The 25,937-nt window shown below is 38.4% G+C and overlaps 1 protein-coding gene across 20 annotated transcripts in view; it reads right to left on the bottom strand.

Moving 5' to 3' along the window:
- Positions 1-963: 963 nt before the first annotated feature.
- MLIP (muscular LMNA interacting protein) overlaps positions 964-25,937 on the bottom strand; it is a 256,856-nt gene continuing 231,882 nt past the window's right edge. For 11 of the 20 annotated variants that reach the window (XM_036916348.2, XM_036916354.2, XM_036916349.2 and 8 more), the window contains 2 exons: positions 9,514-9,567; positions 965-1,410 (listed from right to left, as the gene is read on the bottom strand). In XM_036916348.2, the coding sequence (XP_036772243.2) occupies positions 1,405-1,410; positions 9,514-9,567 (60 nt within the window). In that variant the 3' untranslated portion in view covers positions 965-1,404. Of the gene's footprint in view, positions 1,411-9,513; positions 9,568-9,627; positions 10,252-25,937 lie in introns of those variants that run through there. The other 9 variants (XM_036916343.2, XM_036916345.2, XM_036916335.2 and 6 more) reach the window with 6 other exon arrangements.

Consider the following 25,937-nt stretch of genomic DNA (forward strand, 5'->3'; position numbering starts at 1 on the left):
GGTGACTTAACTTCATATGAAGCCCTGGGTGTGGGGCCTGGCACATGCTACCAGCAGGGTGACCACTGGAGATTACTATGAATGATGTAAAGTGATGCCACACACAGTTAAGCAGGTTGATGGAGAAGTAGTTTTCTGGGGGAGGAGAGAGGAGCAGCGATCTTAGCTGAAGCTCTCCTGTTTCTCATTCACTGATAGGGAAGGTTTCCAGGTGCCAACAGATGACTGATGGTGGAGCATCCCGAACAGGCTAGTGGGGAACGACGGGGCCCCGCTCCACTGCAGACGACTCTCCCGGCGTTGCCCCGGGCAGGATGACGGGGTGACGAAGCAGCCGTCTGAGGTCTGTGGCTCGCACAGGGCTGGCTCCGGGGGAACGTGGGCACTTTGCCAGGGGTAAGTAAAGTAGCCAGTACAGAACCTGCTCTGATACCCGGGGCTCCCTGTCCTTCCTCACCACGGTTTCTTCATTAACGTGTATCGCTGTAGGCTTCCCAGCTGGGCAGAGGCTAGAAAAAGAAAACCACTTAGAGAAGAGTGGGCAGACCGCTGGGGACAGCAACTGGGACAGAAACTGACCATACCAGTAGGGTGGGCACTGGGTGTCCCGGAGGGGGGCACCCCACGGCTGTCATCATAGTGCGGGCTTGCTCTGCGGCCTTTGCTGCTCCCCGGAGTACGAACTGATTCTGAAGAAGCCCCACAAGAATCACGTGGCGACAAGCAGAGACACAGTATGTCAGAGAGAGTCCAGGCGCACGACGCTCCACGACACTGAACTGCCCTCCCCTGCTGCTCCCCCCAACCCCCCACCCCTGTGCACACAGTCTGTCCTGGCAGCACAGAGCCCAGAGCACGAAAACAGTGTGTGTTATGGGAAATACTAACTTTCTCACGTTCGAGATCTCCCCCTCAATATTAACATCCCCTGAAAACAGGCAGGAGCTCTTTTTTTTTTTTTAATTCTTCTTTTTCTTTATATGTAAAAAAAAATAATAATAATAAGTGAAGCAAAACGGGAAGAAAACCTGATTCAGTAAGTAATGTATACATTAAATAAGACTGGTGTTGAAAAACAGTCACAACCATTCTTCTGTTCACCCATGATTCTTCTTTATTTGGCTGCTAAATATAGGGGCGCGTTAGTATTGCTGTCAGCTTAATAGAAGGCATTAAAGGCTCCAACAGCGGCGTGAGAAGCGGCAGTTCAATCTCTCCCGTGCTGGGTGTTAGTAGAGACTGTGGTGTTATCTGCCCGCAGGAAACTTTCTTTAGCTCTCCTTCTGCACTGCAGTTCCTAAAGCGAGTGCGCATACTGAAAAAGGAGTCCTATCTAGCAAGTGATTAGCACCAGCATTCCAAATCCCTTCAGCGCCGCCTGTGTTTTCAGCTTCCGCTCCAACTTCATTGCTGTAAAATAGGAGAAAACAGTAGTCAGGTTGATGGAGATAAATAATTTTTTTAAATGTGCTCCAACATTTATACATTAACATTTGGGCATAGCAGCTCATATAAAAAATGGTTTCTAGTAAGAAAACTTTTCTTTTTTTTTGCTCTCAGGAGCTGTTTTCTTGTTACACAATTAGATGGCATACTAAAGACACGCAGCCGAACCTTCACATCAGACTCTGATCTCTGGAGAGCTCAGCAGTTCTGGCCTCCCGGGAGGGCTATGAGGGCGTGAGGGACCGGTGCAGCCTCGTGGAACCACATGGCCGTGCCACTCACAGCCCTCACCCTTCAATCACTTGGTTTCTGCTTTCCCCGTTTCCTTTAACATTGAACGCATCATTCCCTAAAGGTACTCTCTCCAACTAGGGTGAACTGCGGTTGGATTAAGTGTAAGCTTTTGCTAAACGGAATATTATAAAGGGCAGAGAAGCAAATGAACCTCTTGCCTTTTTTCATGTTTGGTTTGACTGGCTTTATAACACTGCTGTGTGGTATGAGAATGAGTTCAGTATTTCCTTTACCCATCAATCTCTGGGTTCCTATGTGATAGGGTTAGACTGTCTGGAACAGACAAGGTAAACTTAGCTGAATGCAGAGGGGTATGAGCAGATTATACAAGCTAAGAAAGAAAAGAAATTATCAGAGGTGAAGGCAGAAAAGAAATTTAGTTCTAAAATGTTACTCTGATAGAACAATGAGATGGAAGGACACCAGAGAAAAGAAATAACCATAACTTTCATTTCCAGGCGCCAATTCATGGAAGCAATGGAGCGCTCCAAAATGGCTGGTGGCGAATAACGCGTCCCCTTGCTGTTCTGGAGGCAAATCTCCCTGCTTTGTCCTGGGCTGCATCATAGGTGAAGAAGCAGTGGTCTGAGAGAGCTGTGGCTTAGAGCTGGCTAGGGTGGAATGTGGCTTATATGCAAAGGGTAAATAAAGCAGACAGGAAACCTGGGTATAACACGGCCAAGGTTGAGCAGGATTGTGAAACATGATTACATTTTGCATTGTTCAGGAAAAAGTGCATTTGTTAGACTAGAAGGAGGAGGTAGAGAAAAAGCCGCCAAAGCAAGGGGGTGGTAGCTCCTTATGGCACAGATTTGCTCTGGCCATAGCAAATCATGAAGTAAGTGAGCTGTAGCTTTCACGTCTGGGATTCTCTAACGCTTCAGAATGAAAAGAACAAATGACTAAATCATGTCGTCTCCGGCTTTCCTTTTTAAAAAATAAAAACTACCATTTATTTGATTCCCCTCAAAATGCCAACATTTGGTAGCTAATATTACAAGAGATTTAAAGAAATCATTATTATTTAGATAGCACTTATTAAGATGCATTTTATACGTGAAGCACTTTATGTGCATTAATGCAGATCTTCACCATAATCCTTTGATCTAATTTTACAGAGAACGAAAGTGAGGCTCAAAAAGAGTAAATATTATGCCGAAGGCCACAGTACTTGAAATTAAACCCGAGTTTGTTCAATGTTTTCTATTTGTTTTTGTTGTTAGCATAACCATTAAGTGCATCTCAGCCACATTAAAACATACATTATGTCTGGCTTATAAATGATAAACTGTCACCAGAAGGGGTTAAGCATATTTATATATACCTGTAGACTGGATTATAACATTAAATAAAGTATTGGACTAAATGCCCTCTAAATTCTCTTTCAAATATATGACTTTATAATTATATGAACAATTAAATCAGGTTGCAGAGGAAGAGGTGTAGTTCATGCTCTGAGGCCATGCTGGCCAACTCGGCAGTATTTCTCAGCCCTTCCGGGATCCACCGGCAGATCAAAGCAATGATTAGCCCCATAAGCCATTGGTTTGAAAGAATGTGTTATGTTACGGCAGGCAGGGTCCTGATTTTAGATATTTTTATGAAGCTTTTACTTTCCTTTGCCAATCTCAGTGTAGGTAGAGAACTAAATAACTTGGAATAAACAAAGGTTAACATTTAAGAAAGATCAAGATCATTAATGAAATAAATAAAGAAGTCTATTTTCTGATGAGCACCCTGGCAGTTAAGGCCCAGTATTTTATTGTATTGCTAGTTGAACAACACACTTACAAGCAAATATAAATAAGAACTTAAGACATTTAGAAAATCATAAATTTAAAGGCAGTCAAATCCCCATTTTTTAAAATTTAGACTAAACTTTGAGTAATAAGTGATGTAGTGTTGTAAGACTTTAAGCCAATGTTATAAGAAAGCACTTTTCCTCAGAATGTGCTGTGTAAATTGATTTTTCATTCCCTTTTAATACAAAACCATTTATGTATACTCTTCTCTGTCAATTGAAAGCAAATGATCTGCAAATGGTTTCGTGTAAACATGAAATCAGACTGCACATATCCAGAACAAAAAGCCACTTCCAGAAAATGTATATCATAAGATTATTAATAGCTGTATATTCATTTTTTTCTGAAAGATTTTAACTGTATTTTGGACATTTACCTAACTACTAACTTTGCTGAAAAGACACAAAATCTAGTATCATAATTTATTATCCATAACAGAAGCTATAAAACGTTCAGTAATTAAAGTCTTATAAAGGTCTCGTGATAAATAGAGAAAGCAAGTATTATGGACCTGAACTCCAAATAGTTATTAACCCTGATCTTATTTTGCTTGTTTATCTTGAGAAACTAACACACAGAGGAATGTAAGTCCTTTTAGTTCCTGACTTCTGCTCAAATTTACCATAACTCACTGCAGTACAAACTCTAACATTAATCTATTGAGGTGACTTGGAAGGAGAGATCCCAAAATTGTCAAACCCTCACTTTTCCTATAGTAGATTCAACTGAGTCCTTAGAAAAGAAAAATAAATGGTACTTCTTTCTTCTTATTGTATACTTCAGAACAAAACTCAAATTTCAGTTCTCCCCCTTGTCAGCCAAGGCAAATAGAAATTAGAAATAAGAGGCTTAATTCCTCTTGCTGAAAATCAGGGAAGAGATTTCTCTCCCTTGTTCTTAGAACATTTACTTTAGCAAACTTGTCATTGTAAGAATATTTTCCTCTTTGCAGTGTGTACAAGTCCTTTCAAAAACTAGATTGGCATTTTGTCTTTAAGACCAATCTTTAAGACCAAGGAAGTCTTTCTCAAAGATTTGAGAACCATGTAAACATCCAAGTGAGATAGGACACTATTCTAGTTTCAGAGGGAGGGTAGGTGCCCAAGTGTAGCTGATATTTAGTTTCAAGTTATAAAACTACATCCTATCATAAAGATACGAGTTTATTTTTCCTTTGTGTAAAGCCAATTACCTGATACACACAGTCACCCCTCTCATCAGGTGATTTAGGATAAACTGTGTGTAATAAATATTACTGTCAAGTTCTCTTCCTTGAGGATGAGTTAAATTATGGTTTATCTTGGGAACATCTGCATTATGAGTTGTACCTGCCTGTCCATATGAAGGGTAAGACTTCTTCCTCCCTCTGCAATCTCTTAGTTATTGTCTGTGGTGCCCATCACCTTCTGGTTTAATGCTTACTCAATTATAAATTATTTTCTTTCTCTACTATCTTTGTGAAAAGAACTGAGTTGGGAGGAAGATTTTTTTTAATTGTGTTTCCCCAACACAGGATGGAGGCTTACAACACAAGAAAGTAATTTTGATGGGCCCACTGCTGCCAAATCTGGTGGCAGGAATGTCCTTTACTTTATTATTCCCTTGCTTACTTGGATACCTGGGCAAGGTGGCTATCCATCCTGGTGTTCACATGAAGTGTCTTTATTAGACAAATATACCCTGGCCCTTTAGCTAGTTATCTATCAAGGTATATGAATCTTTCAATTTTTCAATCAGCAGTTAATAATTTCCAGATTCCAAGTTACTGCCTGAGATTGCAACCTTGAACTCTGCAATCCAAGATTTATCAAAACTTGATTTTGAGAAATAATGTTTATGGGAAATTGCCTGGAGGGACTACAGTGGGCCTATTCCTCTTGATAATTTCATTTTTACCCTGAACTAACCCAGAAAATGAGACTGCCTTCTACAAACAAATCACTTATTTTCGCTTTTCCATGTTCTCATCTGGAGAATAAAGATAAAGAAATGAGATGCTTGTCCCGTAAAATTAGAACTTTAGACATCAATGGAGGTTAGGATTCAAAATAAAATGAACACCAAAAGCTCATATACACATCAACAGCAGATCAATCATAGTCACCTTGCTAGCAGAATTGTTATCTTGCCAACTCTTAACTGCTTATCAAAAATCAGCAAAGAAAAGGAATAAGAAAGGAGAAGAATTTGCCTAGTATGTGTTTTATGAGCAGCTAGTGACTGATTAGCTCTCAAGTTGTGTTCATAATAAGTGTATCTGAAAATTCAGAATCAAATGCATCTAATCATGTTTTCAGAAATCAACGGACCCTCATGTTAAAAATGCAGTAGACCTGGGGCTGCATGTAGCAGGTGATGTGAAGGGTAACAAGTCTGTTTAAACGTCATTCCCCAGGATGACTTTCCTAATTAAACCTGTAGAAAGAGAAGTGGGTTATAGACTAGTTGTGGATCAGAGTTGATGAATTCACAAGACATGATGAATACAATCAAAAATAATTGCTGCTACTAGAGTTTAATTTCTTTTAAGTCTTCTCAGAAATCATTTATCTCAGGCAGGGAGTTTGTTCTAAAGTTGATGGGGCTATATATATACATACATATATATACAGTTAGCTGGAGATTACTGCATTGGTGTGGACAGTTGAAATCTATAAAAGTGACCTTTGAAAATTGATCAGCCAGATGGTCAAATGGATTGTTTAGGGATCTCACTAGCTTGTACGAGGGTTCATCAACAACCAAGTATTTTTTTAAGTGCCACATAAAATGCTAAATAAAACAATTCTTTGAAATGTACTAGCCTACAGACTCAGCCTGCACCAAATGGTATGCCAGACACACCCTAAGTATTTTCTAGACCTTATGTGGAATATCAAAAAACAAACAGAAATCAAGTATTAGATATTACTAAGGAAATTACAGTGAGTCTCAACAGATCTCTCAAAATTAATCTGCCACAGGTTAAAGCACATGTTAAATCTTTGTGACATTGGACAGGAATATGTGACCCAAATTTTTATTAAGTCAAAGCACTCCCTGAAAGAAATTTTTTTTTTTATGATTCTCCTCCTTTTACTTTCAAATTTCTGTTTCCAAGATTGAATAACTGATCTGACAGGCTTTCCTAGACTTCCAAAGAAGCTAGAACTTGAAGATTTCAACTCTTGGTTGTACATTTGAATCAACATTCAGTCGCCTTTGCCCACCTCCAGATCTTCTTGATTTAATTTGCCTGGAGCGGAACCCCACTACCTGGGCTTTTTGAAACTCTTAGGAGATTCTAATGTTCAGCCAAAGGTGTGTGCAACTGAACTAGATGATAAATTGAATTGTTGTTTTGACTTTTAGTTCTCTTTAAATGTATTTTATAAGTTGGATGACTAATAAAAATGATGAGCAAGTCAAATCAGATAAATCTGAGATCTATGTTTTTTTAATGAATTACGAGCTCATTTTACAAACTAGTATTTCTACAATAGCATGATTGCATACAAAAGATGAGACTCTGGCAGTAAGGAAGAAACTGCTATCTTTAGGAGTAGCAAGAAAAACCAAGGGGGAAATTCTGGGATCCAGTCAAGGGTTCTTCCATAATTCTTTATTTGCACTGGGTTCATAACTGGAATGGTTTATTCTTTAGGCTATATAGTCATAAGAATAGGTTTGCTTTATAAAAATATATTTTGCTTGGTTGGTGCTTGGCAGGTAAATAAATAACAAAGGGAGGATTTGGGGAAAGTAGGTCAATATTATAGTCTGACCACAAGTCATGAGGAGAAGTAAAAAACTGTTAAATTGCTCTAAAATGTGCCAATTTTACTAAGACATAAAATCCAACAGACTGGAAGCATAAAACGGCCTTTTAATTATTTACATTTCTTTTAATGATAATAATTACTCACTATCTATCACAAATTTTCAACTTCAGTTTCTTTCATGGTGTTTTTCATATATTCCAAACCTAACATTCAGAAGTTCACAATTCAACATTTATTATCTGAACTGGATGCTTTTGTTATTTAAATAACCAACTGATTTTCTATTGTTGGGTAGAAACACTCCTTTTGTGTAGACACAGTCTCTGTGAATTTGAGCCAGAAGTGTGTTTGACAGAAAAACATTTGGCTTAGTTTTTGCATTCATCTGAAATGTATAAAATCTTTTCAACAATCCTATTTTTGGATAATACATTTCTCCAACTTTTCAATTTGCCACCATCACACTGAAAAGGCTAGCACAATAGGCAGAGTGAATATCTTTAATATATAAAGGGAGTTTACAACTCAATAAGAAAAGCATTACCATACTAGTAGATGAATGCATAATATAAAAACAAAATAGACTAAAATAAACTGTCAAATATTTTAAAGTTATTCTAAAATAATTTAAAATACTTTAAAAGGGAGAAAGAATTTGATAGCATAGAGACAAATGTTTAGACAGTTTTAGACAAAGAGCTGGACAGAGTATAGTAGAGGCCTTAAGAGCACAGGGTCCAGGCAGTCAGATATGGATTCAGTTCCTTACTGTGTAGACACTTGCCAGCTGTCTGGCTTTAGGCTGATTTCCTTCAGACTCAGTTTCCTCATCTATAAAATGGGAATAATTGTACCTAGCTTAGTTTTGTGAAGATTAAGTAAAATAAGGCATATAAAGGGCATAACACTTTTTAACATACAGTTCTCAATAAATTGGCAATTACGATAATTCAAATCACTGGCAAGAGTACATGGAAACACTATATATAACACATACATAATGAGACCTGGTAGGATAAATGACTATAATTTTTAAGGATTACAATTTGGCTATATGTATCAAAAGTCTTCCATATGTCCATACTCATTGAACCAATAATCCTATTTAAAAATAATCAGAAATATGGTCAGGGATAGAAATCCACACCTGTTCATAACACACATTCATATTTATTTTAATGACTAATGTTACAGCAGAGAGCTATATGGTCTTATATGACAGAAGTTTTAAAATGTGCAGAAACAGGGATGCCAGTGTATGAGAAGTAAATAATATGCTCTATGTTGTGGAAAAAAGGCTTTGAGAAAATTTAGATTTTATTTGGAATTTTGTTATTCCCACTTCTCTTTTGTATTATGCTTATTTTTCCTAAACTTAGAGGCTTCAAAATTGAGGATGCCTCATTTGTGAGGATACCTAAAATGAATTCATGAGCTCATTTATTCCCTTTAAAAGATAAATCCCCTAAAAATCACTTTTTTTCACACATTTACCATTTCATGTCTGAGAGGATATAGAAGAAAATATTATTTCAGCTTATCCTTATTATATACCCTTGCTCTTAACACAAAATTTAAACAGTTTTTACAGAATATTTTCTTGGTTTTTTATATCATTTATAAAAAATAAAAAGGATTTTTGAAATGTATTTTTTGTCAGCTCAAACTGTGAAAGTGGCTAAACATTTGCATGACATTGAGAAGCTATGTTTTAACTGGTATGTTTTTGCCTGTATGTTAACTGCCATGTGCAAAATTCACTTGGGGGTTGAGGGAGTGCTCAGAGAGCTAAGCAGATATCCTCCAATGAGCTGAAACTGACCTACCATGAGATGCTGGGACGTCTGACTCAGAAGGCCCACTGTAAGTATTATGGGACATCCTTTGCCCCTCCAGAGAAAGAATACAGCAGTGGTTTCACATACGACTCCAAAGAGAAAAACTACAGATACTCGGGATAGAAAGAATTGGTTTGTAATGGGGATCTTGCAAACATGGGGACCTCTTCTCCCACCTTCCACACTGAAGAGCATCAAGAATTTACTTACTGGACTATCAGTTGCTTCTGAACAACACAGAATGGGTGAGTTAGTTCTTTCTTTTAAAAAACAGCATGATTTTATGAATTTTTTAAAAAGATTGGTTTATTTCTACAGCCTAGGATCACAGGGACATGGATAACTAGATCTCTAATTGTACCTTTCATTTACCTCTTTGCATTCAAAGGTTTCATATTCAGGAATAGCCACCATTGGATGACTCAGCTTCACAGAAAAGATGCCCAGGATGTGATCAGGGGTAGAAGTAAGGAGAAATAAATGTTTAAAATCCTTAAAATAGATAAGTAAGCAATGTCCTAAGTATATTATTGCTGATCATAGTAGATTCTACCAAGTGTAAACCTTTGATTTCATTTTTTAGTTGTTATTAAAAACAAAGGAAGATATTCTTAACATAGAAAAAAAATTGGTAGATGGTGAGTACTTACGCCAAGTCCACATCTTACTGATCTTTGTGTCCTACATAAACTCTTAACAGTGCTTGGTGTATAGCACAGACAGTTGTTAAATGTTTATTGAATGAATGAATTATTAAAACACACTGACAGATTTCATAGAGAGGAAATCCAGTTATATTTGTTTCAGCACTCACAATAGGCCTCAAATGGAAAAGCTCTAAAGCAAGAAGCGAACTGCTCAGACCCACAGAAAATGCCGATGTGTCCATAGAGAGTGAATGCTTACTTGGAATGTAAAGCACTGTGCATTTTTGTAAATATTAATAAACTCAATACACAGGGACTTCATGAACATTGCGGTCTAACTGGATGATGTTATTAGAACGTAGTTTATAACACAGAGACACTTTAACAGGAGGGGAGTTCTTTTGCTTATGTAGGAATTTTTATTATAGCTTTGGTCTTCTCAGCACTATATGTACACTTAAAGCTGTTGAGATAGAAAAAAGTCATAGATAGTGCAAGGAAAAGAGGCAGAGGGACACACAAAAACACAAAGAGAAGGGAAGGGCTATCATTTGTAATAAACCTGTTCACCCCTTTTTGACCCCACCATATCTCCTCGCTCCAACTTTAGGGTAACACAGTAACTGATTTGTCAACTGATTCCTTGTTTCTGCCATTATCTTGGTTAAATCAGAGCTATGGGAACAACTGGCCCCCTTTCATTCCTAATAGGACCCTGATTTGGTCAATAAATCAGTGAAACAGTGACTAGCTCCTAATTCTCCAGGGTAATTCAAAGGAGCCCAGCAATTTGGTCCCAGAAGGACACCAACACTAGGGAACAGGGGAGGTCAAGGAGGTCCTGCTTTACATTTCCTCATGCTTCCCTCTGTTCCAGAATATTTTTAAGAATAGAGTCTGCTTTTATTCAAAGCTATGGCTTCACGAAATCCTAGCCATTACACTCTGTTCCCAACTATGAAATCCTCTGGGTATCATAACGTCAGGACTCCCAGCTGCCTGAGACCACTGCTTTAAATAGAATCATGATCTGGCCGCAGAGCCAACTAGAGACATAAATAGCATTCCAGAAATCTGCTAAAAGTTCTTAACTTTCTCCTGTTTATCAGGGTCGCCTGAGATCCTGAGCCTGGCTTAAGACTCAACCCTATGGTACCATTTCAAACTCAGACCCAGGTAATTGGTCCTGGAGATAGCAGAACCTTTAGCACACCTAAGCTAAGCAGTATGGTAATTATTTGAATCATCAGAGTTTCTACAATATCAAACTTCCATTCTCCTAATCTACAGTAGTGTAGGATGAATATCCTGAAATTTAAAAATGTTGGAGAATTCCCAGTAAAATATTCGATTGATATTGGAAAATTGAATAATTGTGCAATTTTCCAATATAACTATTCACTTAAATCCATTTCACTGAAATCTTGAATTTCAAACACTTTGTGTTAATTATCCTAATCAACAAAAGAAAATGCTAATTAATTGGTAATCCCCAAATCATTTATATTTGGCTTTGGAATGATTTCTTCTATTTATGATTTTTTTATCACAGTAGGTTTCCCTTTTTATTATCCCTAAGTTGACTAAAAATATAAAATGTGATATTATCTTGTAAAAGTTAATGGATTTAGTCATAATAATTTACGTACTCGCATAACAAATTTATTACATGTATTTGCATAATTGGTTTCACAACAAAGTGAGGTGAGCACTAACATTACCCTGTTTCACAGATGATGACAGTAAAACACTGAGAAGCAGAATAACTTATTCAAGGTCTAGAACTAGCAAGTGGCAGAGCCATGACTGGAATCCAGGGTGACCGTCTCCAGAGGCTGCCTCAAAGCCAAGCGTGAAATGTAAATATGCCACTGGGAAGATGCTCAGGAAATGGGAGACGGGGGAGACAGGGGAAGCCAGTGGTGTGTGCCACTTTGCAAAAGGAAAAGCCACATACTAAAATCAAGAGTGTCCCATTCAGAGAGCAAAAGGAGTGCAGGAGTGTCCGGGGTGCACCTATATAAGGCTATGTAGGAGACAATACAATGGAGCCCCTGTCAGATAAAGAGTCTAGGCTTCACTGCCTAGGCAGTGAGAAGTCACTGAACTACTTTAAACCAGAAAGGGGCATGTGTCATCACATTTTCATTTCCAAACTGTCACTATGGCTGATATGCAAAATATGGATGGAGGGGACTAGAAGATATTTAAGTAATCAGAGACAGAATAAAAAAGGTTTGAATTAAGCATTGCCTTAGAGTATAGAGTAGAAGACAAGTTTTCTGGGTGACCGTAGGGCCCTCTGCTCCCTAGGATGAGTGAAGAAATGTCAAGTAGACATGTTGATATTTTGTTGACTAGGGAAGAAACATTGGGAAACTAAATTAGAGAGAAATAATGTTGAATGTTGAAAACTCTGCTGAATGGAGAGGTTTTGTAATGCATGAGGGCTAGAGATGCCAACTGGGAAGGGAAATGAAACATGGTGTGAAAATCCTCTCATGGTAGAAATGGAAACAAGGAAACTAAAACATTAAAACAAATTCTACCTAGGTGAACCACTTGCTTTCCAAAGGATAGGTGAACACTGACGGACAGAATCATCCAAGCCTATTTATTTGGTGGCAAGTGTCCTGGAGAACAAATTACTATTATGCTTTTAAAAAGAAAGACAACTCTGAGAAGTTACTAATTTTATCATCAGAGCATTATTCAACATAGGAGGAACAATTAAATAGAAAGTGCAGGTGAAATGAGACAAAACATACTTTTATCCTAGATCGAAACTCCAGTCCTAGATATTGTGTAAACAGATTAATTAGACCTTGGTTCACCCACACTGTGGGGTAATCAACAAGTGGTATTTGAATAAAATCTTCAGTTGATTTTTATTACACTCTTGATCAGAGCTGCCACCAAACTAATATAAAGCCTTATGAAGTGTTTGTTACCAGTGTGGGCTTTCTCATAAATGGCATTGTTCTCCAGAGGTAACAGGAACTTCTCTAACAAAGACAGATAAAATTCCCTTGAACCAATTGGAGAAATGAGAACCCTACAACTAGAAGAAAAGAAAATATGCAAAATGTGGTAAATCACTCAATTAAGTCTTTAATCTACCTGAGAAATGGAATTCAAACTCTGGCTTTTGTGAAACAGCTGTCCCTCCTGCATGAAGATGAAGTCGGTTTTCTTTTTCTTGTCTGCTAGAAATTATAAAGCTTAGGAAGTGTTACAAGCAACATTAGCATTTTTAAATCACCCAGGGTACTACACATGCTACTCAGAATTCAGTTCTTTGGAATTGCTTTTTCGCTGAACCACAACCTCTTGTAAACCTCCTTTACTCCATCTGTCTGCCATAAACTGTACCTTCTACTTCTGTCTCCCCACCTAGATTTGTGATCTACTCAAGCTAGAGTGTACTCTTCTAAAGAACGTTTCTAAAAAATAAACATGACAAATTATTGTAGCAATACCTACATAAAATACCATGTGTCTCAAGTATAATGTCACCATGGGGCTGTAAGCCATTGAAGTCACATGGATTACGTGTTACTCATCTGTAGGTCTTCTGCACCTGGCACAGGGCCCCTTAGCACAGAGTACACAATGAGTACTGAACAAACAAATTAATGAAGAAAGAATGAATGAAATAATTAGAGAAAAGCAAGAGGGAGTTCTGGCTTGCAAAATCAAAGAATTCTGAATTAGTGAAGAATTAGGATGGGTTTACTGCATTCCTAAAAGACTCATGTAAATGAAACTTTGTGAACTAGAGACCTTTGAGCTAGAACTATCACCCAGGTGTGTTCTGTTTGTCCTTGCTATTCTTTTGCTTGAGAAAGAACTGAATTTCATTGTCAGTTCAGTGTTCGAGTCCACAGGTTCTACACGCAGGTTTGTATTTCTTGTTCCTCTTGGGCTGTTTAAAGGTCTTGGAACACCAGCCTGAAACCATCTGGACGTGTCCAGCAGCCTGCCCTTTTAGATAAAGCTAAACTCTCCATGTCCACACAGTCCCCATCATCCTTCTAAAAAGGCAAGGGTTATAGGTGACGTATATCATGCTGATACATGTATATCTAGTTTGCTTCTCTCATTTAGGGGATCTGCTTGGCCAAACAAAGCATTTGAGTTAGTAATCCCTGATTTACAACATATCCAATGCACAGGAAGTACCTGGGGAATTCTTGGAAATTTCAGATTCTGACACAGTAGGTCTGGAGAGGAGCCTGAGGTTCCGCATTTCTAAGGGGCTCTCAGCTGATAAGAATGTTACCACAGGTGGAGTAGTGAGGCCATCGCCAACACTTGTGTATGAACTGATAAAAATGATGTTTTTCAAATATTTATCTATTCACAGCAGAGATGAATTATATTCAAAATGTCCTAATCAATTAAGTTGTACTGCAGTTGTATAATGACATCATTTACCACAGACCTTTTGAATTAAGTACCTGTTGGTGTACCAGAAGCTCTGCACAGACATAGCCCTGTATCTGTGAAGACCACACAGTGGTGAGAGAGACAGATGTTAATTATATAATCAGGACTAGATAGGAGCACACACAAAGTAATGCATTAGGAAGCAAAATTTCAGAGTGTTATGAGGAAGCAAAAATCTGACCTAGTCTAGAAGGATGAAGGAATCGCTTTCCAGGAGGCTGAAATCTAAATGACGTCTCCTGTGAGGTGAAGGGTATGGAGAGTCCACCTGCATGCAGTAGCTGAAAAGAAACCCCTCACAGGTAGGCTGATGGGCCAATAAAGAGCATATTCAGAGCAGATGGGCAAAAACGGTGAGAGAGTGAACGTCAGCAACGTCTCAGGAATCGCCACGCAGGATTTTGCGCGCATCAACTCCTTTAGGCCCTTGAAAATGCTCATTAAATGGATAAGACTGTTAAATAGGACGTTGTCTCATTCCCCAGGAAGACTGCAAGCTGCTGGAAGACAGGGCCTGTCACATCCCAACAGTTGTGGGCCAAACACCAGGTGATCGATTCTGTGGCTCAAGATTCTATGTCTTGAAGCGAAACATGGGCAGTGCTCTGAGTTTTTCCTTAATGAGGGCAGTTCCTGGTATGTGCAATAAGGGGATGATGGCTGCCTTCAAGGACAGTCGGAAACATGCTACCCCCATCCATATGTCTTAAAGATATCATCTGCATTGCACTAAAATATATATTTTTTAACTTACAGAACATCAGTAGCTTAAATGTTTAAGAATTTAAAAGCGTGGCATGTATTTTTGGTGATGCCCAAAGGTTTACAAGTCACTGTGGCCTGGGGACATCACTCTGTCTCTGGGTCTCAGTTTCCTCCCCTTAAAATCTGAACCTTAACTAGATGAGTTCCACAACCTCTTCTACTTCGATAAGCCAATGAGCCAGTGATATCTAAGCAAAAATCTATTGATTGGCAAATGATACTGTCACAGAAAAAGCTCTTCCTTTTTTGGAATCTCCTGCCTGAGTCATGACTGCGGTGGAAGTTGGGCCTATAGCTCTGGTAAAAATGAATTCTGCGTAGATCCTAGCCTGAGAGGCTTAAAATCAGTTCCTATCTGGGACACTTGCTCCTTGAAAACACTATTAAGTTTCACAACAACCCTCTGTATACGCCCTGAGTATTATCATATACTCAGTTGGAATTTGGAGCATGTTCACTGTTTCATAAACCCACAGAAAACTCACTGTTCAGTGCTCATGAACAACATCATCATATTGGATTCTAAGTATCACTAAGTCTAATACAAGTAAGAAAACAGGAGTTTTCTGCTCTCATCTTTATAGTCAGTCTTTTGAGATAGGACTGAAATTTCCCCAACTATACTATTTTTATTCTTGGCCTTTCCTCTCTCATCCCAAGAGGCATGTTTACTTGGGGCATGTTAAAATTCCCTTCCTCAAAGACCACATTCTTTAAGACAGTATAATGGAATTTTTTTCCATCTACAACGTGTTCAGCCTGTTTTGAAAACAAATACCACATTCCTGTGTTTACTCACATTTTTCATCTAGAGTTGCTTCTTTCTCAACTAGAAAACCACTTCCCTAAAGGGATTAACTATACCCATTCATTCCTTTTTTTCATTGCATGGCTCCCAGGTTGTAATGAAAATGGATCAAAATCTATATTCTGACACTGTTTTAGGACTCAAAATAAATTTCTGAAACTGAAATTGGAAATGACAAGGAAGCATATTTGTTCTCTTTCGTTCCTCTATTTTTTAAGGGCACAATTAGTTGCTTGGTACTGTAGGCAAACATCATTTTCAATTGTTTTCAATATCATACTAACTCAAGTACAGTCAAATATCTCTTTCTTCACAAAAGACAATGCTGGTGGGATTTTTCTCCCCCTGCTCTTTCTGTTCTATAGAACATCAGGGGCATTAACCATTTCATTCCAATGGACATATAATAGGATATAAACAGCTCTGTATTAAGACTTTCAATCTCATAAATATTTTTCAATTCCTGCCCCCTTCCTTAGTCCCATCCCAACCGTTCCTAAACTGCAACCAGTTATTCCAAGTTACAAGAGACCTTTCTCAGAACCCAGGAGTGTGTCAACAGGTGCCACCTGATGTATCACAAAAATTAGGAAAGGTGTTCCCAAATTCCTCCATCTCCTTTCCATTCCTCCACCTCCCTATATATTGTTTCTCAGGCCCAATTCCAGGGATGATGTGATATATGCCTGACACTCTGACCAGATCTGTTACCCACCTTGAAACTGTCAGGATGCCCACCATTTCCCATCCCCCCACCCTGCTCCAACCAGATAGTTCTGCTGGGTTTTGCAACATGGCTGTGCACCAGAGTGTGGCCATTGCTGAGGGAGCCAGATGGCCTTGTTTTCCTGAGGCTTGTGCAGTCCCATACTTCCCCTATCGGGAAGCTTTTTTGACTCTTCTTTTACTTACTGTGATGTTTCTGCCAGAAGCACATCCTAACAGTTATGGCAGTTTTTATTCAAATTTCAAACCATAAAATAAGTGGGGCACTTACTGATTGATAAGAAGACCAGAGAAAATCTCTGTATTTAGTTGTGTCTTGTTAGTAGGCTTTAGGTATTTAAAAGAGTGAGATCTTCTGAAAATTAGGATACACATGCTTGTAATACTACCAAAGCTGTCTATAATTTTTATCACCTAGATTTTGACAAACTGTTAAAATGACATTCAAATGTAGAGGCATAAAATATTCTCAGACATACAAGGCCTCAGAATATTTGCCAAATAAGGACCCACATTAAAAACTTTCTTAATCAAGGGCTCAAATAAGAAGAGAAACAAATACAGGAGGATGTAGCAAGAAATATCACAAGGTAGGGTAAATACACATCCTAAGTAAGACAGTTGTTGCCATAAAAAATAGCCATGAGGTCTTAAGGATTAAAGAGGGCCACGTGACAGGTGAGACAGAAACCTCCTCCCCAAACCACATATAATATGAAAATATAGTTAATACAACTAATCCTGAAAGAGGATTAGTTCAGATCTCCAAATGCAAGAGGAAAGAAGGCTGTGCCAGACTGCATACACTTGGAGAAAAGAATAGACATCATGGAACAGGATAACATATCAAAGCCATGATGGTGGGACTCAAGCCCTTCCCCCACCCCAGATCACCAGAGGAAAGAAAAGATACAGAGTGGGGAGGGGGTGGAAGCCTAGGACTGATGAACACCCAGCCCAAGAGATCTGCTCTGGGAGCACAAACCTAAGGTGCTCTGGAGATTAGTGGGCTTGGAAAGCTAAGAAGGCAGTATACTTGGAGAGACTGAGTTTCCAGACACTTGTGGAAAACAGGGATCCACATCTGGCCACTCAGGAACAAAAGAAAGGCGGGCAGTCTAAGAGACTTCCTAACAGTGAGAGGGCTGCTAAGGGGCAAAGATTGCACAGAGATTGCTGCTCAGGAGAAAGGACAGGTAGACAAAATTGTTCAGGTGCACTCCTCACAGCAGGTTGGGAACTTTCAGGAGCTTCAGGTGCTCCATCCCCCTGGTGGGCTATGCAGCTCCAAGGTACCCACTGTGATAAGTAGCCTGCTGCACCTTTCTCTAAGCTGGCACCAGCCTGAAAAATGGCTGCCCCTGCCATTGCACTAGGCAAGCCATAGGTAGGTCTCACCAATGGCAACTAAAAGTGCAAAGCATAGAGGCTTATATCTGTGTGATTGGCCCACTGGCGCTGACAGTGGAGATAGGCACTGCAGCCGAGAAGCAAAAAACAGCTCTTTCCTCCCAACAGACACCAATGCTGCTTGCCTGCAACCCCTGCCATTGCTCCAGGGGCTTAGCAGTTCCAGAGAGTAGAGTTTCTGGGAATTAGAGGGTACCACATACAACTATAAAACATCAAAGGAGGCTTGTTCAAACCAAAATCCCACAACCAGAAAGAGGGCCAGTTGAAACTGAAATCATCAATTTTCCTGAAAGAGATTTCAAAATAAAAATCATAAAAATGCCATGGTGGCACATAAAAATATTCAAGAACTCAGGGAAGACTTTAGGAATAAGATTCAATCATTAAAGAATACAGTATCTGAAATGAAACATACAGTAGAGGGATTTGAAAGCAGATTAGATGAAATAGAGGAGATGATAAATGAAATAGAAATTAGAGAAGAGGAATACAAGAAGCTGAGGCACAAAGAGAAAAAAGGATCACTAGGAATGAAAGAATATTGAGAGAACTGTGTGATAAATCCAAATGGAACAATATTTGCATTATAGGGGTACCAGAAGAATAAGAGGGAGAAAAAGGGATGGAAAGTGTCTTTGAGGTAATTTCTGAAAACTTCCCCAGTCTTGGGAAGGAGTAGTCTCTCAGGCCATGGAGGTGCACAGATCTCCAAATGCAAGGGACCCAAGGAAGACAACACCAAGACATATAGTAATTAAAATGATAAAGATCAAGGATAAGGATAGAGTATTAAAAGCACCAGAGAGAGAAAAAGGATCACCTATAAAGGAAAACCCATCAGGCTATCACCAGACTTCTCAATAGAAACCTTAAAGGCCCAAAGGGAGTGGCATGATATATTTAATGCAATGAAGCAGAAGGGCCTTGAACCAAGAATACCCTACGTGGCAAAATTATCATTTAAATTTGAAAGAGGGATTAAACAATTTCCAGATAAGCAAAAGCTGAGAGGATTTACCTCCCCAAAACCATCTCTACAGTATATTTTGGAGGGACTGTTATAGATGGAAGTGTTCCTGAGACTAAATAGCTGTCACCAGAGGAAATAAAACCACAGTAAAGAAAGTAGAAAAATTAATTACTAAGCAGATGCAAAAGCAGATCAACTACCCCCAAAGTCAGTCAAGGATCAGACAAACAGTAGAGAATATGGCAACTAATATATAAAGAATGGAGGAAGAGGGAAAAAAGAACCTTTAGATTGTGTTTGTAATAGCATACTAAGTGAGTTAAATTAGACTGTTGGATAGTAAGGAAGTTACCCTTGAACCTTTGATAACCACGAATCTAAAGCCTTCAATGGCAATAAGTACATACCAATCAATAATCATCCTAAATGTAAATGGTCTGAATGCACCAATCAAAAGACATACAGTCACAGAATGAATAAAAAAACAAGATCCATCTATATGCTGCCTATAAGAGACTCACTTCAAACCCAAAGACATACACAGACTAAAAGCAAAGGGATGGAAAAAGATACTTCATGCAACAAATAGGTAGGAAAAAAGCAGGAGTTGCAGTACTTGTATCAGACAAAATAAACTTCAAAACAAAGAAAATCATAAGAGACATAAAAGGACATTACATAATGATAAAGGGATCAGTCCAACAAGAGGATTAACTATTATAAATATCTATGCACCCAACACAAGATCACCTACAAATGTAAACCAAATACTAACAGAATTAAAGGGGGAAATTGAATGCACTGCATTCATTTTAGGAGACTTCAACACTCCACTCACTCTAAAGGACAGATCAACCAGACAAAAAATAAGTAAGGACACAGAGGCAACACATTAGAACAGATGGACCTAACATATATCTATAGAGCACTCCACCCAGAAGCAGCAGGATACACATTCTTCTCAAGTGCACATGGAACATTTTCAAGAATAGATCATATACTAGGCCACAAAAAGAGCCTCAGTAAATCCAAAAAGGTTGAAATTGTACTAACCAGTTTCTCAGACCACAAAGGTGTGAAACTAGAAATACATTACACAAAGAAAACAAAAAGCCCATAAACATATGGAGGCTTCATAACATGCTCCTAATTAATCAGTGGATCAATAACCAAATAAAAACAGAGATCAAGCAATATATGTAGACAGATGACAACAATAATTCAACACCGCAAAATCTGTGGGATGCAGCAAAGGCCATGCTAAGAGGGAAGTATATTGCAATACAGTACTACCTCAGGAAAGAAGAACAATCCCATATGAACAGTCTAAACTCACAATTAATGAAACTAGGAAAAGAAGAACAAATGAGGCCTAAAGTCACTAGAAGGAGGGACATAATAAAGATTAGAGCATAAATAAATAAAATCAAGAAGAATAAAACAATAGAAATAATCACTCAAAGCAGGAGCTGGTTCTTTGAGAAAATAAACAAAATAAATAAACCCCCAGCCAGACTTATCAAGAAAAAAGAGGGTCTATGCAATAAACAAAATCAGAAATGAGAAAGGAGACACTACAGAAATACAAAGAATTATTAGAGAATACTATGAAAATCAATATGCTAACAAACTGGATAACCTAGAAGAAATGGACAACTTTTTAGAAAAATATAACCTTCAAAGGCTGTCCAAGGAAGAAACAGAAAATCTGAACAGACCAATTACCAGCAATGAAATTGAATTGATGACAAAAAACGTCCTAAGAACAAAACTTCTGGACCAGATGGTTTCACTGCTGAATTTTATCAAACATTTACTGAAGACCTAATACCCATCCTCCTTAAAGTTATCCAGAAAGTAGAAGAGGGAATACTCCCAAACTCATTCTATGGGGCCAACATCACTCTAATAACAAAACCAGGCAAAGACACCACAAAAAGGAAATTTGCAGACCAATATCCCTGATGAACATAGATACAAAAATCCTTAACAAAATATTAGCAAATTGAATTAAAAAATACATCAAAAGGTTCATTCATCATGATCAAGTGGGATTTATTCCAGGGATGCAAGGTTGGCACAATATTCAAAAATCCATCAACATCATACACCACATCAAAAAAAGAAGGACAAGAACCACATGATCATCTTCATAGATGATGAAAAAGCATTTGACAAAATTCAACATCCATTCATGATAAAAACTCTCAACAAAATGGGAATAGAGGGCAAGTACCTCAACATAATAAAGGCCATATGTGACAAACCCACAGCCATCATCATACTTAACAGCAAGAAGCTGAAAGCTTTTCCTCTAAGATAAGGAACAAGACAAGGAAGCCCACTCTCCTCACTTTTACTAAACATAGTACTGGAGGTGCTAGCCACAGCAATCAGACAACAAAAAGAAATAAAAGGTATCCAGATTGGTAAAGAAGAAGTCAAACTGTCACTGTTTGCAAATGACATGATATTGTACATAAAAAATCCTAAAGAATCGACACCAAAACTACTAGAACTAATATCTGAATTCAGCAAAGTTGCAGGATACAAAATTAATACACAGAAGTCTGTTGCATTCCAATACACTAATGGTGAACTAGCAGAAAGATAAATCAGAAAAAGAAGTCCGTTCACAATTGCATCAAAAAGAAAAGAATACCTAGGAATAAACCTAACCAAGGAAGTGAAAGACCTATACTCTGAAAACTACAAGATAGTCTTAAGAGAAATTAAAGAGGACACTAATAAATGGAAATTCATCCCATGCTCTTGGGTAGGAAGAATTAATATTGTCAAAATAGCCATCCTGCCTAAAGCAATCTACAGATTCAATGCAATCCCTATCAAAATACCAACAGCATTCTTTAACGAACTGTAACAAATAGTTCTAAAATTCATATGGAACCACAAAAGACCCTGAATAGCCAAAGCAATCCTGAGAAGGAAGAATAAAGCAGGGAGGATCTCACTCTCCAACTTCAAGCTCTACTACAAAGCCACAGTAATCAAGACAATTTGGTACTGGCACAAGAACAGAGCCACAGACCAGTGGAACAGAATAGAGAGAACAGATATTAACCCAAGCATATATGGTCAATTAATATATCATAAAGGAGCCATGGACATATGATGGGGAAATGACAGCCTCTTCAACAGCTGGTGCTGGCAAAACTGGACAGCTACATGCAAGAAAATGAAACTGGATCACTGTCTAACCCCATACACAAAAGTAAACTTGAAATGGATCAAAGACCTCAATGTAAGTCATGAAACCATAAAACTCTTAGAAGAAAACTTAGGCAAAAATCTCTTGAATATAAACATGAGCAACTTCATGAATATATTTCCCTGGGCAAGGGAAACAAAAGCAAAATGAGCAAGTGGGACTATATCAAACCTAAAAGCTTCTGTACAGCAAAGGACACCATCAGTAGAACAAAAAGGCATCCTACAGTATGGGAGAATATATTCGTAAATGACATATCCAATAAGGGGTTGACTTCCAAAACATATAAAGAGCTCCCATGCCTCAACAAACAAAGCAAATTATCCAATTATAAAATGGACAGAGGATCTGAACAGACACTTCTCCAATGAAGAAATTCAGATGGCTAACAGGCACATGAAAAGATGCTCCACATCACTAGTCATCAGAGAAATGCAAATTAAAACCACAAGGAGATATCACCTCACACCAGTTAGGATGGCCAACATCCAAAAGACAAACAACAAATGTTGGTGAGGATGTGGAGAAAGGGGAACCCTCCTACACTGCTGGTGAGAATGTAAATTAGTTCAACTATTGTGGAAAGCTCAAAATAGAAATACCATTTGACCCAGGGATTCCACTCCTAGGAATTTACTCTAAGAATTCAGGAGCCCCTTTTGAAAAAGACATATGCACCCCTATGTTTATTGCAGCATTATTTACAATAGCCAAGAAATGGAAGCAACCTAAGTGTCCATCAGTAGATGAATGGATAAAGAAGATGTGGTACATATACACAATGGAATATTATTCAGCCATAAGAAGAAAACAAATCCTACCATTTGCAACAACATGGATGGAGCTAGAGGGTATTATGCTCAGTGAAATAAGCCAAGCAGAGAAAGAGAAATACCAAATGATTTCACTCATCTGTGGAATATAAGAACAAAGGAAAAACTGAAGGAACAAAACAGCAGCAGAATCACAGAACTCAAGAATGGACTAACAGGTACCAAAGGGAAAGGGACTGGGGAGGATGGGTGGGTAGGGAGGGATAAGGGGGGGTGAAGAAGAAGGGGGATATTAAGATTAGCATGCATGGTGGGGGTGGGAGAAAGGGGAGGGCTGTACAACACAGAAAAGGCAAGTAGTGATTCTACAACATTTTGCTATGCTGATGGACAGTGACTGTAATGGGGTATGTGGTGGGGACTTGATAATGGGGGGAATCTAGTAACCACCATGTTGCTCATGCAATTGTATATTAATGATACCAAAAAAAGACATATGCAACCCTATGTTTATTGCAGCACTATTTACAATAGCCAAGATATGGAAGCAACCTAAATGTCCATTTGTAGATGAATGGATAAAGAAGTGGTACATATACACAATGGAATACTGTTCTGCCATAAGAAAGAAACAAATCCTACCATTTGCAGTAACATGGATGGAGCTAGAGGATATTATGCTCAGTGAAATAAGCCAGGCATATAAAGACAAGTACCAAATGATTTTCCTCATTTGTGGAGTATAATGATGCAGGAAAACTGAAGCAAAAAACCAGCAACAGACTCACAGACTCCAAAAAGGGACTAGTGGTTACCAAAGGGGAGGGGTGGGGGACTGTGGGTGGGGAGGGAGGGAGAGGGGATTGAGGGATAATATGATTAGTACACATGGAGTAGGGGGTTCATGGGGAAGACAGTGTAAAACAGAGAAGACAAGTATGACTCTGTGGCATCTTACTACATTGATGGACAGGGACTTCAATGGGGTATGGGAGGGACCTGATAATATAGGTGAATGTAGTGACCACATTGTTTTTCATGTGAAACCTTCATAATAGTGTATATTAATGATACCTTAATTTTTTAAAAAGCCATGAAAGACCATGGAAAAGAGAACTGATTGTCATCACATGCCAGAAATAAAAATCTAGAATTAGATCATATTAACAGAAGGTGCTAATGGAATTGTCTCACTAGATGAAGATAACTATATTGATAGGAGTGTATAAACATGAATGTGGACTCTAAATTAAGGGCAATCATAACAATAAAGTAGAATGAATAAATTTTAAACTAGTAAATTAAAATTATATCCTAGGATGAAAACTGGAAAGAATAGGTAAGAAATTGTAATAATGGAAAATGTAAAAAATCATGGCAGAATTCAGGTCATGTAACAAGATAATCTCCAACATTAAGAGGTCTTTCAAGATAAACTAAAAAATCAAGATCAGAGACTATATGGTCAAAAAGAAACACACACAAATAAGAAGGCATGTGAAAGTTGAAAATAAAAAGAGGTAAAGATTTATCTGTCCAATATGAGCCAGAATAAAACTGGAAGAGCAATCTTATTATCTTTAAAATGAAATCCAAAATATATATATGGGGCAAAAAGAAGACATGATATACTGGTAAAAAAAAATCAGTGAATAAGAAGATATGACCATCATAAACATATATTCCTAATAATATAGTCTGAAGTATTAAGATTTTTCCAGTGGGTGATCCTTACACTTCCTTTGAATGCATCAAGAGTTAAGAAACTGGTTCTGTGTCCAATGGGAGATTAATACTTTTAAATAACCTGAGTCAAGGTTCAACCCCACAGTCACAGCTTTCTTCACAAAACAGATTTCAATTTGATTCACAGAACAAATGAACACATGGCTTGCTGAGGGCAAATAGGGATCATTATTTGATAGCTGTAAAATGCAATGTCTGAGTTGTATTTAATCCGACACATTTGAGGAAACTTCAACAACTTTTGCGATCTGAATTTTATGTTCCTATTTTAGTGAAAGGTGTCAAACAGTGGCCACACTACACGAAATGAAGCAACAGAGGAAAATTCTGCCCTGAAGTTTCAAAACCAAGAGACTCCCTGACCATGTGATGTGGTACATACGGCTTTTGTTTCATGGAGTAAGTAAAACGGTAACAAAATTAAGCAATGAGACAACAGTTAGGCTGAACTATATGAAACTGGTAAAACTGATGTTTCTGTGGATCAAGAACTGTTGAGTAATGGCAATTTCATGCGGATCAACCTCATATAAAAGACCTTAAAAAATAAGTAACAGCATTCAAAGAAGTTTAGACAAGCAAAGGTGCTTAAAGATAAACAAAACATATTTCAAAGACTCAATTTGCAAAGATTAATGCTTCCATCAGAGTTCCATTATATCTCAGGGCCTATAGCTTCCTCCTTCTACAGACCATTGCCCTCTGCTGAGAAGAGCAGCCTGTGGTCCAGGTACTTGACCTGTCCCCACACTGTGGCCCACTGGCCAATGATCGACTACTCAGGGGTGTCAAAGCTCAGCCCCTTTGCGTCCAGCGTAGACAACTGCAATTTATGTTCCACAGCCTCTCCCCATAAATTAGGCCAAAGCTGGCCTTTGCCTGAGACCCCATTTGCTCCCCTCTTAGCCCCCCGCTAATTAGGATTCACTCCTTCCCTTACAGGATGTTTTCCTGAAGAGCACACCCTTAATAAATCACAAACACCTGGACCCTCGTCTCAGGCTGTGCTTCTGAGAAATCTGATCTAAGATCCACAGGGCAGAGAAGGGGCAGGTGGCAGCTGAGTGCTGTGAAATACAAGGAGCTCATTTTTCCTTCGTGCCTCCATCTGAACAACGTGCAAACGGATAGCAATTTATTTTCCCTACGCCTATAAATCACAAGCACGGTCAATAAATTCTATGGGGCCAGACTGTTATTTTATGAGAGTTTTAAAAATCATCCTTCCCCAAGTATACCTTTCCTCACTAAAAATGCCATCTAGCCTGCC

Source organism: Manis pentadactyla, chromosome 16 (genome assembly GCF_030020395.1).
Source record: "Manis pentadactyla isolate mManPen7 chromosome 16, mManPen7.hap1, whole genome shotgun sequence".
NCBI classification, from domain to species: Eukaryota; Metazoa; Chordata; class Mammalia; order Pholidota; family Manidae; genus Manis; species Manis pentadactyla.